The 13,089-nt window shown below is 42.9% G+C and overlaps 1 protein-coding gene across 4 annotated transcripts in view; it reads right to left on the bottom strand.

The window, feature by feature from the left end:
• The window catches only part of DMC1 (DNA meiotic recombinase 1), a 530,416-nt gene that overhangs the window by 433,099 nt on the left and 84,228 nt on the right, over positions 1–13,089 (bottom strand). For all 4 annotated transcript variants that reach the window (XM_040359476.1, XM_040359477.1, XM_040359474.1 and 1 more), the window contains one exon: positions 1,112–1,156. In XM_040359476.1, the coding sequence (XP_040215410.1) occupies positions 1,112–1,156 (45 nt within the window). The remainder of the gene's footprint in view (positions 1–1,111; positions 1,157–13,089) is intronic.

The raw sequence follows: 13,089 nt of genomic DNA, 5'->3' as shown, positions 1-13,089 counted from the left end.
CGTTCCCTGCGACGTTACGACGCACGGGAGCGGAGAACGGCGCCAAATTCAAAAAAGTAAACAAACACAATACATACAGTATACTGTAATCTTATAGATTACAGTACTGTATGTAAAAAATACACACCCCCCTTGTCCCTAGTGGTCTGTCCAGTGCCCTACATGTACTTTTATATAATAAAAACTGTTCTTTCTGCCTGCAAACTGTAGATTGTCCAAAAGTGTCCCTTTATGTCAAAAATGGTTTTAGATCAGCTAGAAAACAGCGATAATAAATTATAATCACTTGCAGAATTGTGCGATAGCGATTTGTGGGGAAATTCGTCATAAAAAAATAAAAGTAATGACAGCGACAATTCTGCAACTGAGCAAATTTCAGTGATTTTGAGTTGATTACATTATTGAATAATTTTTATTATAATTATATTATTTGTTATAATTTTTTATTATATTATAATTTTGTTTTTTTTTAAAAATCATACCCGGGATGCCTACAAGACTCTTTAAGTGAGTTATTCCTAAGAATTACAGGCCTACAGTATAAAACGCCAAATTTCCTTGCAAAATAATTGTACCGCTTTTGGTACGCAATTCCAGACAGAATCATACAGCCAAGGAGGTTAATCAGTACAGCTGTCGTTTGAAAATGCAATACAAATGCATTACAACACATGACATCACTTCCGATTTTTTATTTTGCCGTACGAGAATTTGTGACTTTAGTAAACTCATGAGATTCAACGTGAGATTAGCATACAAAAAAAAAAAAAGTGGACGATCATTCGTCCGATAATCGGATCGTGTGTACCGGGCATTAGCGTTTGGGTCCGCTTAGGAGGATGAAAGCACCAAATAACAGTAGAAGGCCAACCAGGGCCGACACAGCAAGAGGGTTTATAGGTTGCAAGAGTGCATGCATCATTTACCCTCCTAATAAATGGTATAACAGTCCATATACAGGTGTTTCAAGTGTGTATTTAGCATTTTGCCTGGCTTTTTAAAGACCTGATCACCATTTTAAAAAAAATCATATATTTAAAAAGTAAAAACCATTGCAAGATTGTCTGGCACATGATGTACATTACTACTGTCCATAACATCTTATACTTACAATGCCATGCTTTTGCAACATGTCGATATCTTGGAAAAAAGATTCCTAAGTTAATAGAAGATATGAATACACAGTTATGTCCTATAAAACATTTATAATCATGATATATGGCCATACAGTATATTACATTAACATGTATTGTATGACATAATTTATTATATATAGTTGCAACAGGTTTGTGGCTCCTAAAACATGCCCAAATCTCAGCGTAAAATAAAAAGACAGTCTATTAAAAACGAAGGCCCGGATTCAGATACATTGGTGTATTGGCAGGCGTAACGTATCTCCGATACGTTACGCCGCCGTAGATTAGGGCGCAAGTTAACTATTCAGAAAGAATTTGCGCCCTAAGTTACGGCGGCGTAACGTATGTGGTCCGGCGTAAGCCCGCCTAATTCAAATGTGGATGATGTGGGCGTGTTTTATTCAAATTTCATGTGACCCCGCGTATTTGACGTTTGACGATCTGCGCATGGGCCGTTCGTGAAAGAATCCCAGTGCGCATGCTCGAAATTACGCCGCAAATCGTCATTGCTTTAGACGTGAACGTAACTTACGTACAGCCCTATTCGCGAACGACTTACGCAAAATTTTCAAAATTCGACGTGGGAACGACGTCCATACTGAACATAGGATACCCCTCATATAGCAGGGGTAACTTTACGCCGGAAAAAGCCTAACGTAAACAACGTAAAAAAATGCGCCGGGCGGACGTACATTTCTGAATTGGCGTATCTACCTAATTTGCATATTCCTCGCGTAAATCGACGGAAGCGCCACCTTGCGGCCAGCGTGAATATGCAACCAAGATACGACGGCGTAAGAGACTTACGCAGTCGGATCTTAGCCAAGTTCCGGCGTATCTTGTTTTCTGAATACAGAAAAAAGATACGCCGGAGCATACTAGAAGTTACGCGGCGTATCAATAGATACACCAGCGTAACTTCTTTCTGAATCTGGCCCTAGGAGTGTCACCTGTATTGCAAATAGATTTTTACATAATAATTTTTTTTACTGTTGAAAAATGTGGCACTATAACAACAATCCCATAATACTCTGCTAAAGACCAACACCAAGAATATACTGTAATTTTCAATATATCATCATACTCAAATCATGCAAAAGCCATCATCATGTAATTAAACAGTTGTACAATAATGTGATTTTTACTATCATTTGTTGCCATCTCTTCCAACAAAGTAGAAAGATAGTGTAATGAATGACAAAAGAAGAAAAGAAAAAAAAAAAAAAGAGAGAGGTAAAACGTAAAAGAAGGTAAGAAGGGAAAGGGGCAAACCAAGCTTCCAAATTTATACACATGCACATTGATGTCTTGTAACTCAGGGTGTCTGACCAAGAGGGTCGAGCAAATATGGCATTGGGGGTAACTCATAAAAAAGACAGAGATACAGTGAATACTAAAAATTGCTCTGAGAAGCGGCAATACATGATTTTTAATCAAATATTGATTTTTATCTACTCTAAATGAATTCTAGATTTGTATGATCAGTGAGAACAGTTACTGGATGCTTAGCCCCTTCAAGAAGATGCCTCCTTTCAGAAAAGGCTTTAATTGCATGTAACTCCTTATTCCCAATGTCAATTTATTTGGGCTTAAGAGAAATACGCACATGAATGAAGCTGCATCTTTTCTCCTTTTCGCTGAGAAAGGATAGCTCCCATAGCAGAGTCTGAGGCATCCACTTCCACTATAAAAAGAAACTTCAGGATCGAGATGTACCAATATTGGTGCAGACATGAAAAGAGTCTTTAGCTTAATAAAAGCAGTCTGTGCCTCAGCTGACCGCACAAAGGGCATCTCTTCCTTTGTCAGCTGTGTAATCCGTGCTATCACTTTAGAGAAGTTTCCTATGAATTTTCTGTAGAAGTTGTCAAAACCAACAAATCGTTGCATTTCTTTAACATTTCTAGTAGCAGGCCAATCCACCACTGCTTGATGTTCTCAGGATCCTTGCTTACTCCTTTTCGGAGAAATATTTTTATCCCAAGAACTGCATCTGTGTTCGTTCAAACTCAAATTTCTCCAATTTAATATAAAGTTGGTTCTTCCTTAGCCTTTCAAAGACAGTGCAAACATGTTTGCAATGTTTCTCCAGGTTATTAGAAAAGATGAGAATATCATCCAGAGAGAAAAAAAACATCACAAAGTGGTCCAATAGGTCTCGAAAAGAATCGCTGATGAAGTGTTGGAAAGTGTCAGGAGCGTTGCAGAGGCCAAAAGGCATAACCAGGGACTCAAAATGGCCATATCTGGTTCTAAAGTCGGTTTTCCATTCGTCTCCTTGACGCATGCGGATGAGGTTATTTATCCCCCTACAAGTCTAGTTTTGTGAAGACTTTGGCAGAGCGGAGTCTTTGCAACATTTCAGACATTAAAAGGAAGTGGAAACCATTTGTTAATAGTGATTTTATTCAATTTCCGGTAGTCAATGCATGGACGCAAGGTGGAATCTTTCTTTGCAACAAAGAACAGGGTTGCCCCTGCAGAAGATGCTGAGGGTCTAATGAAGCCCTTCTCTAAATTTTCATCAGTCCATTCCCTAAGAACCGTTAATTCAGGTTCTGAAAGATTGAAAAGGCGAACAAAAGGTATTTCAGCCCCTGGGAGCAGTTCAATGGGACAATCTTATGGGCGATGAGGTGGTAACTGATCTGCACTCTTATCACATAAAAATGTTCTTGCTAACACCAAACTCTTGCAGCTCTGCAATTTGCTGCCTGAAAGGAGCCACAGCATTTGCTATAGCGGCCTCCATGTTTTAGGCCAGATTATTCTGTCACGATCAGGCGTCAGACACGAAGACCAGTTGCTATAGCAGTTGTAGGACTACCAATAAAAAAGCCAAAAAGAGTAGTTGAGGAACACGCCAAAAGGTTAATAACGAGTGGTAGCAAAATATGGACGGCAGCAGGAAAGAGAAGAGCAAGGCTGACTGAGAAAAGCACAATAACCTGGCAAAGAGGAAGTGCAAATACAAGGTTTATATAGGAAGTTCATGGGAGTAGCAAGGAGTTCAAGGTTCAACAGCAATCAAGACACACGGTACGGTTGTCCAATGGATCAGGCAGGGAACTGTCCAGCATTCAAGATAGCTCAGTGAGAAGAGTCAACGCCAGATACAGAAAAGGTCCCAGATGGAAAGTTGAAAAAATTACTCAAGGTCCACTTTTTTCAACATAAACACGTAACATCCCACAATAGTTTGCCAACAAGGTGGAGTGCACACAAAACTAGCAGAGACAGAAACAATAGGTAACCCAATTAACAATGGGAGAAAAACAAACTTGTGTATTCTGTCCACTAGACACGCCATCAGAAGACAGGGCTGGTGCAAGGATTTTTGACACCCTATGAGAAACCTCATTTTGCCGCCCCCCACTTTGGCTCTGCCCCTGACTCCACCCCCTTTGCCCTTGTAACACATGTGACTTGACACATACCTGACAAGGGCCGGTGCTACCCCTTCTTTGTGCCCTAGGTAAGACCAGCTAGATGGGGAGGAGGGGAGAGGGGGGCTAATAAAGAGGGGGACTGAGAGGGAGGGCTCAGAGAGAGAGGTGTAGGAGGGAGGGCTCAGAGAATGAGAGAGAGGGAGGGCTCAGAGAAAGAGAGAGGGGGGTGTAGGAGGGAGGGCAGAGAGACAGAGAGATAGGAGGGAGGGGAGAGAGAGAGAGAGAGAGAGAGAGAGAGAGATAGGAGGGAGGGCAGAGAAAGAGATAGGAGGGAGGGCAGAGAAAGAGATAGGAGGGAGGGCAGAGAAAGATAAGAGGGAGGGCAGAGAGAGAGAGAGAGAGAGAGAGGGCAGAGAGAGAGAGAGAGAGAGAGACGGGGGTAGGAGGGAGGGCTTAGAGAGAGAGAGAAGAGAGAGAGAGAGAGCTGAGAGAGAGAGAGAGAGAGAGAGAGAGAGAGGGCTGAGAGAGAGAGAGAGAGAGAGAGGGCTGAGAGAGAAAGAGGGCTGAGAGAGAGAGAGAGAGAGAGAGGGCTGAGAGAGAGAGAGAGAGAGAGAGAGAGAGAGAGAGAGAGAGCTGAGAGAGAGAGAGAGGGCTGAGAGAGAGAGAGAGAGAGAGGGCTGAGAGAGAGAGAGAGAGAGAGAGGGCTGAGAGAGAAAGAGGGCTGAGAGAGAGAGAGAGAGAGAGAGAGAGAGGGCTGAGAGAGAGAGAGAGAGAGAGAGAGAGAGAGAGAGAGAGAGGGCTGAGAGAGAGAGAGAGGGCTGAGAGAGAGAGAGGGCTGAGAGAGAGAGAGAGAGAGAGCTGAGAGAGAGAGCTGAGAGAGAGAGAGAGAGAGAGAGAGAGAGAGGGCTGAGAGAGAGAGAGAGAGAGAGAGAGGGCTGAGAGAGAGAGAGAGAGAGAGAGAGGGCTGAGAGAGAGAGAGAGAGAGAGAGAGAGAGGGCTGAGAGAGAGAGAGAGGGCTGAGAGAGAGAGAGAGAGAGAGAGAGAGAGAGAGAGATGGCTGAGAGAGAGAGAGAGAGAGAGAGAGAGAGAGAGAGAGAGAGAGAGAGAGAGATGGCTGAGAGATGGCAGAGAGAGAGAGAGAGAGAGACTGAGAGAGGGAGACCTGAGAGTGCGGGAGAAAGAGAGGGGGCTGAGAGAGAGAGAGAGAGCGCGCTGAGAGAGAGGGAGGGAGGGCCAAGAGGGGGGGGGCTGATAGAGATGGGTGGGTTGATAGACAGGTGGGCTGAGAGAAAAGGGAGAGGGCTTAGAGAGAGGGGACTGAGAGAATAGGGTGGGCTGAGAGTGGGGGGATGGCTGAGAGTATAGGGATGGCTGAGAGTATAGGGAGGGGGCTGATCAAGAGGGGAGGACTGAGAGGCGGTAAGAGGAGAGGGCCTGAGAAAGAGGGGGGCTTAGAGAGAAGGGAGGGGGGCTTGGAGAGAGGGGCTCTGAGAGATAAGAGACCCCTAGCCCTGTTCCTGCAGTCCCACCTCTGTCCCAGTCTCTGTCTGCAGGTGTGTATGATGACAGACAGTACATCCATACCATGATGTCAGTCTCCTGCTCTGATCCGTCCACTTCCAGCGGCTCCCGCAGCAGCCTGTGCCTCCTGCCTGTCCTCTGTGACAGCTCTGTGCCCTGTGAGCGGCGAGCCTGTCTGTCCTCCAGCTCCGATCCTCACATCAGCGCGCGGAGAGGAACTTGGAGCAGTCCATGCTCTGGAAGCATGGGGTACGCTGCGCCCGCTTGCCTTCTGGGGGAGGCGGAGTCAGGGGTCAAGGAGGAGGTGGTGCCACGGTGGAGCTCTTCTCCCAAGTCCCGGGCTTATCTGCGCTCGGCCGGCCCCTTGCTGTTCACTGACATGTAGTGATGGATGCCCAGCCGCCCACGCCTCCCCTAGGGTGCATGCTGCCGATTGCTGGCCACTGCCGCTCCGCTACACACACACACATGGTGCTAGACAGCCGAGGCACATTGACAAGCTCCAGGCACCCTCTCCTCCCAGTAGAGAGTAGTTAAGCCAGCTGCCGTGGCTGCTGCCTAATTTGCCTAGTGGTAGCGCCAGCCCTGTCAGAAGACATACAATGTCTCAGCAGTGTGGAACAGTGAAATTAATTTAATTTATCTTCATAAATCTCCATGGGATTATGGTTGATAAATATTTCTGTCCCAAGCAAAAGAGCCTCTCCAACCCAGAATGCAGGAGGGCCACCATAATCCCTCGGACCATTAGCCTGTACAAGATTAATATTACACCTTTCCATCCACTCCAGTAGGGAAGCTTTATTGTCCTTATTCAGAGAAGTAATCCAAGCCTTGCTCTCGGTGTCCATTAAGTGGTGGTCCATCATTAAAGAATAATCTCTCTGTCCATGGGCTATAATCAGTGGGTAGGAGGCTTTCCCCTAGTCCTCTCCAAAAGCCCCTGTCCTGGTTGGGCCTGTCACTGCATTCAGCAGCAGTTCCAGTATTTTAGCATCTGGAGGGAATATCAAGATGTAACAATTGTGTCATGTAGTCCTCCAAATTCCACCTCTCTACATATGATGCTTCCTAATGTTAACACATTTGCACAAGATTTTAGCAGCCAGTTTAGGGCTACAGGCTTTAAACTAGCAGATGACACATTCTAATGAAGGACTATTAGACAGGAAGTTACAGGTGTCTAATTGGAGCTGCTGCTGAATGCAGACTATCATGATGTGAGGCAGCAGCATCAAGGTTGAGGAACAAGGAGATTAGGATATCCTACTCCTTAGTCCTGGTGGGATTAGAGTGCGTTTGACCAAACTTATATATGAGGTCACTTTCATTCAGATGAGAGTACAGCCAAAGGGGAGCATGGGTGAAGTGTCAGATCGGTATAACTATTGAGCACTTTAAGAAGCAAGGATTGAGAATCACAAGGAGCTGTTGGTGTATGGCAGGACGGCAGTAAAATAGACCTTTTTCACTGGAATCACACTAGGGACTGCACTCACAGTATGTTCATTTTTTTCACAGCCATCTATTGGCACATTTACTTTGTGAATTTTCTTATATGCATTTACATATATTACTACTTTTTTATAGTTTCACTTGTGTGATTATTTACGAAAATAAATATTGGTATTGCTATCCAATATAATTTTTGTCTTTGATTAGATTAGATGGTTCATTGGGTGATAGGAGCGCACCACGTTGATTTCTTTGATTTTACTAAGCACATTATATGGGAAAAGTTTATCTACAATTGCTCGCAAGGTTATTAAAGAGGCACTTACAACTTGTTCTTGTGAAAAAAAAAAAAAGAGGCACTTACAATTCCACAGTAGCAAGGCCAGAGGCATAATCTTCACCCTTCATGGTCTGGCGTGCCCCACAGGGCCTTCAGGGACCCAACCTCCCCTCAGGGGACCACTGCCCTGGACCTATATAGCACCCTACCAGTGAGGTCACCAATACCCCAGAGATTGCTGCCTGCAAAAATTCAGTGGCAAACACCAAACTTACAAGCTGTCCCTGCTTCTGCATTCAGAATTGGGGCACCATCCCTCTCGGTCCCATTTTCTCTATTGGTTGAATGTTTACACTTGCTTCACAACATGGCCTCAGACACGATTTTTTAGAGCTCTCTGAACGCTAGTCAAAGCTCCTTTCACTAAATAAAATTGTTAAGCTTACAGTCCTGTTTACTCCTTGCGTTTGCTTTGCTTCAAAAATTATACCTCATGTCACTTTAGTGGTGCTTTAAAGCATCTTCAAAGCCTCCATAGAAGTCTATGATAAAGCTCACTTGAAGCATCTGCAGCTTTTGAGAGGCTTAAATTTAGCTTCGGCAATGCTATGTTTTGGAGGTATTGCAGGTATAAAAAAAAAAAAAAACAACACACACACACACACACACACACACACACACACACACACACACACACACACACACAGGGTATCTGCCAAGCTTCATTAAAGCTTCAAAAAAGCTCGAAGTATCATCGAAGCACCAACAAAGCATCGTAGAAGCATTAAAAACGCATCAAAGCAGTAGGCAATTTAATGTGTGTTGAAGTTGAAGCAAGTGTAAATGAGCCCTTAAAGTGATACAAAAGTCTTGTCTTCTTTTTGGTTAAAAATAACAAACATATATTATACTTACCTGCTGTGTGAAATGGTTTTGCACAGAGCAGCCTGGATCCTCCTCTTCTCAGGTCCCTCTCAGGTGCTCCTGGCCCCTTCCTCCTGTTGAGTGCCCCCACAGCAAGCAGCCTTCTATGGGAGAACCAGAGTCGGACACAGAGCCGCAGACCAGCCTCGGCCCCTTTTCTCTCCTCATTGGCTGACTGACTTTGATTGACAGCAGCGGGAACCCTGGCAGCTACACACTGACACACCTACAACATTGCTGGATCTAGATGGGGCTCAGGTAAGTAATAGGGGGCTGCTGCACACAGAAGACGTTTTATCTTAATGCATTAAAATAAAATAAAAACTTTTGCCTTTCTTTTTAGGACTGAATGTTACATTTGCTTTTCCAAAGTCAACAAATAGATTTAACATTTGGTAGAAACATTACAGGTATTTATTTGTGACTTGCATAAATGTTAAGAATTTCACAAAGTATATTTTTTACAAATTGATCCCTAAATGAATTTACAATTTAAAACATAATCTGTGGGTGGCCCTTTCACCCTCCTGCCTAACATCCTTCAATTAAAAAAAAAATCAAAGGAGCAAGTTGGAACATTTTTGGCCAAACAGTGGCTGCTTATATCAGATGTAGCCACTGTTCAGGTATTTTTACAGCCAGTGGCAGCTGTCAGAATACAGTAGGTGCAGAAGGAAACCGTTAGATTTTTTTCCACTAGCCCTGCAAGCTTATCGAAAAAAAGAGTGTATAAGAGTATAAATGTCTGCTCATACTTTAAAGTAGAAGCCCACCCTAAAACTAAAATCTCTGCATCTACAGACATGCACATTCTAAAGGCCCATACACACGGTCTGACTTTTTGCCAACAAACTTCAAAATGAGCAAGTTAACAAAATAGTCCGACCATGTGTACACTCCATCGGACAAACTTTTTCAGGTTTCATCGGACAAAAAGTTTGGTCTGCAAACGGACAAACTTTACGTCAACAAGAGCCCAATGGTGCCTAGTCCGACCGTGTGTACAGCAAGCAATCAGACTTTTGTACAAAGTACAAAAGCGCATACTCAGAAGCAAAGACCAGCCGGAAGCGTTCTGTCTAGTAAAACTAGCGTTCGCATTTGAAAGATCACATTCGTGACGCGGCAAGTTCTGAAATCAAGAAAAGCAGCGCACATTCTCTTCTTCTTTATCATGTTATAATACTAAAAGCTAAAAAAATATGTGTTATCAGAGGTAAAAACTTAATAAAACATTAACAGCGCTTTCAAGTCACTGGCGTGACTTATGAGTTCAAAAGAATCTCATAACCTTAAATGAGATGATAAAAAAGCTCTCAGGGTCAAAACATTTGTTTGGCGGCTCCTATCAATCTCTTTATATTTACAGCTTAGTCCAAAACCCAAACTGTATGTGTGATGAAGTGTCCATTCACATATTGCTACCAAAGCAGAAATTGTAGATAAAAACTTCTCCAAGCACTACAGGGCTGTATGCTTCACACTGATATCTTCCCCCTATAGGTAATGTACTCACCACATATTAGGTGAAAGACAGCATAATGAATCCTGGATCTCTGCTTGTTTCCTCAAGAACTCTGGATGGATGTCAGCTGTAATGGGATCCTGGTGTGGAATCACTCTTGCTACAATTTAACTCTCTGCAGTTGTAAAGAGGTGTTTCCTTGGAACATTGGTGCAGCACAACGGTCATGCAGGGAGAAAAAGGGAGACTAGATAGTGTAAAACCCTTTTATTGTTAGTAATAAACCCCTGCTGCCCACATATGCTTACACGCTTAAAAATCATAAAAGGCTTGTCACTCAAAAACTAGGTATCAGCTCACGCAGGGAGGATGTTCACAAATCTCTATCCCCTGTTTTGTAAGTCCCGGGTAAATACCAGCATCGGTGCAAGAAAGCTTGTCGTGTAGACACGCCCTGACGCGTTTCGTGATTGGCTCACGTCTTCAGAGGGCGTGGCTACACGATACGACTGCTTCTTATTTATGGGAATGGACAGGTCTCATTGCCCGCCCCTCCCTATGTGTGATACGTCCCAACATAGTCAGCTCCGCCTCTGTTGGACTCGTCACGAGCTGCCGCTGCCAATCCCGAACGTCTCAGGATCGTCAGCAACAGCATGAGTCCCGGCCAATCTGCTCCATCTGCTCGTACCCTCGTCACTGGCTCAAACGGCCAATCGCGGGTAATCCAGATATTTGCATATGTCGATGCTTAGAAGGCTAGATCAGCTGGGACGTACAATCTGTTTATAGCAGATGGTAACCTCCGATGCTACAGCGGGTTCATACTTTAATACAGACCCGCCGGCACCATTGTACCATACGCTAAAGCGGGAAAATGAAAAATACATTAGCAAAGAAAATTACTTCTAACGCCATTACATAGTGATGACTGACATCCCTTTGTACATAATTTCAGTAATATTCATTAGCAGCCAAACTAATGTGCCATATATCGGCTTATATTGCTCAATTAAAAGTTTTACTTTGACAATAACAGCATATACATTTAAAATCAAACATATATATTAAAAAAGTCTCTATGTACCTTATATTTATTAAAACAATAAAATAAAATATTCATTAAAAATTGATTACTGTATTGTATAAATATACCAGATAGAAACCACATACTGATTAATTTTCCTCCTCATGCATTATTTTGGAAGATAAAATTATATAGGGTGTCATTTTCTTAGCAGTGACACATATATATATTAATTATGTCCAAACTTATTTATAGACACCATTGGGCAAGTTTGGACATTTATTAAGTGATCTCAATGGCCTGTAAGGTCAAAAACATGACCAGTGTGATCAACTTAAATTTATTATGCACATCCTTTTTGTGTATGTGTGATATACACCTCAAAGTAATGAGAATATTAATCGAATATTCTATCACACAATCAGAAATAATAATATTTACAACAGAAGAGCTCCCCTTACTCCCCTAGTGGTCACTAATGAAACAATTGAGATCTACATCTATGTTGAGGCCATTGGGACTTAAAGTATTAGTCCAATATAGCCACTGAGTCTCACGTTTAGATATCTCACGGACCATATTAGCCCCCCTCCAGTTACGATCTATACGGTCTATACCCCAAAATTTCAGTCCGATGGGATTTTTATCGTGTTTGTCCCTGAAATGGAGCGAGACGCTGTGATCTTTGTAACCAATGGTGATATTATAGATGTGCTCCGATACCCTCTTGGTTAAAGTTCTTTTTGTGCGCCCAATATACATTAGGCCACAAGGGCATTCTAGGGCATATACCACATGTGTGGTTTTGCATGTGATACATTCTTTAATCTCGAATTCTTTTCCATTTGCAGTGGATGTAAATCTGGTGAGTCCTCTCAGGTGTGTGGATACTTGTTGGCATGATTTACATCTCCTACATGCTGTAAATCCTGCTCTGTCCCAAAACATCTTGATTTTTTTGGGTGGATCCAGTACCTTTTTTACTATTTGGTCTCCAAAAGAAGACGTTCTTCTGTATATAAAGCGTGGATTTTCGGGCAATGACGATTTTAGTGTTCTGTCCATAGTCAGAATGTTCCAATGTTTTCTGAATATAGCTTCTATTTCATGATATTGTTCATGATAGGTAGAAATAAAGCCCCATTCATGGGCTTGATTTGGTGCACGATCTTTTGGTTCCAACATATTTTGTTGTGTGGTCTGTCCCACCTCTTTCATCCAATTATCTAAATGCTCCAAATTGTATCCTTTTTCCACGAATCGTTGTTTAATAATGGAGGCTTGGGCCCAGTAGTCATCATCTTTAGTACAGTTACGCCTAATACGTGTGAATTGGCCCTTAGGTATGTTTTTGAGCCATAGTGGGTGGTGCCCGCTTTGTATTGGTATGTAGCTGTTCCTGTCTGTTTCCTTGAAATAAGCTTTGGTGTACAGTTGTCCAAGACCCTTGATCACTGTGACGTCAAGGAAATGGATTTGTAATTGACTCCAATTAAAGTCTAATTTAATGCTGTTCTTATTACTATTCAGCCAGACTGAAAATGCTATAAGGGATTCCTCCGGGCCCTGCCATATCATAAACATATCATCTATGTAGCGTTGGTAAAAAATGAGCTCCTTTTTCTTGTTATTATAGATCCACTTATCCTCCCATTCACTCATGAATAGGTTGGCTAGACTTGGCGCAAACTTTGCGCCCATAGCTACACCAATCTTCTGGGTGTAGTACTGTCCCCCATACCAGAAATAGTTATGGGTAAGACAGTAGTCTAATGCCATTTTGAGGAATTTTTTCTGGATGAATGGTAGCTCCTCCCTCTTGCTTAGTGCCCAATTAAGAGCTAAGAGGGCATCATCGTGTTGGATGTTAGTGTATAATGCTGAAACGTCAG

The sequence above is a fragment of the Rana temporaria genome, chromosome 7 (genome assembly GCF_905171775.1).
Source record: "Rana temporaria chromosome 7, aRanTem1.1, whole genome shotgun sequence".
Taxonomy (NCBI): domain Eukaryota; kingdom Metazoa; phylum Chordata; class Amphibia; order Anura; family Ranidae; genus Rana; species Rana temporaria.
This window is presented reverse-complemented; position numbering and strand designations above follow the sequence as displayed.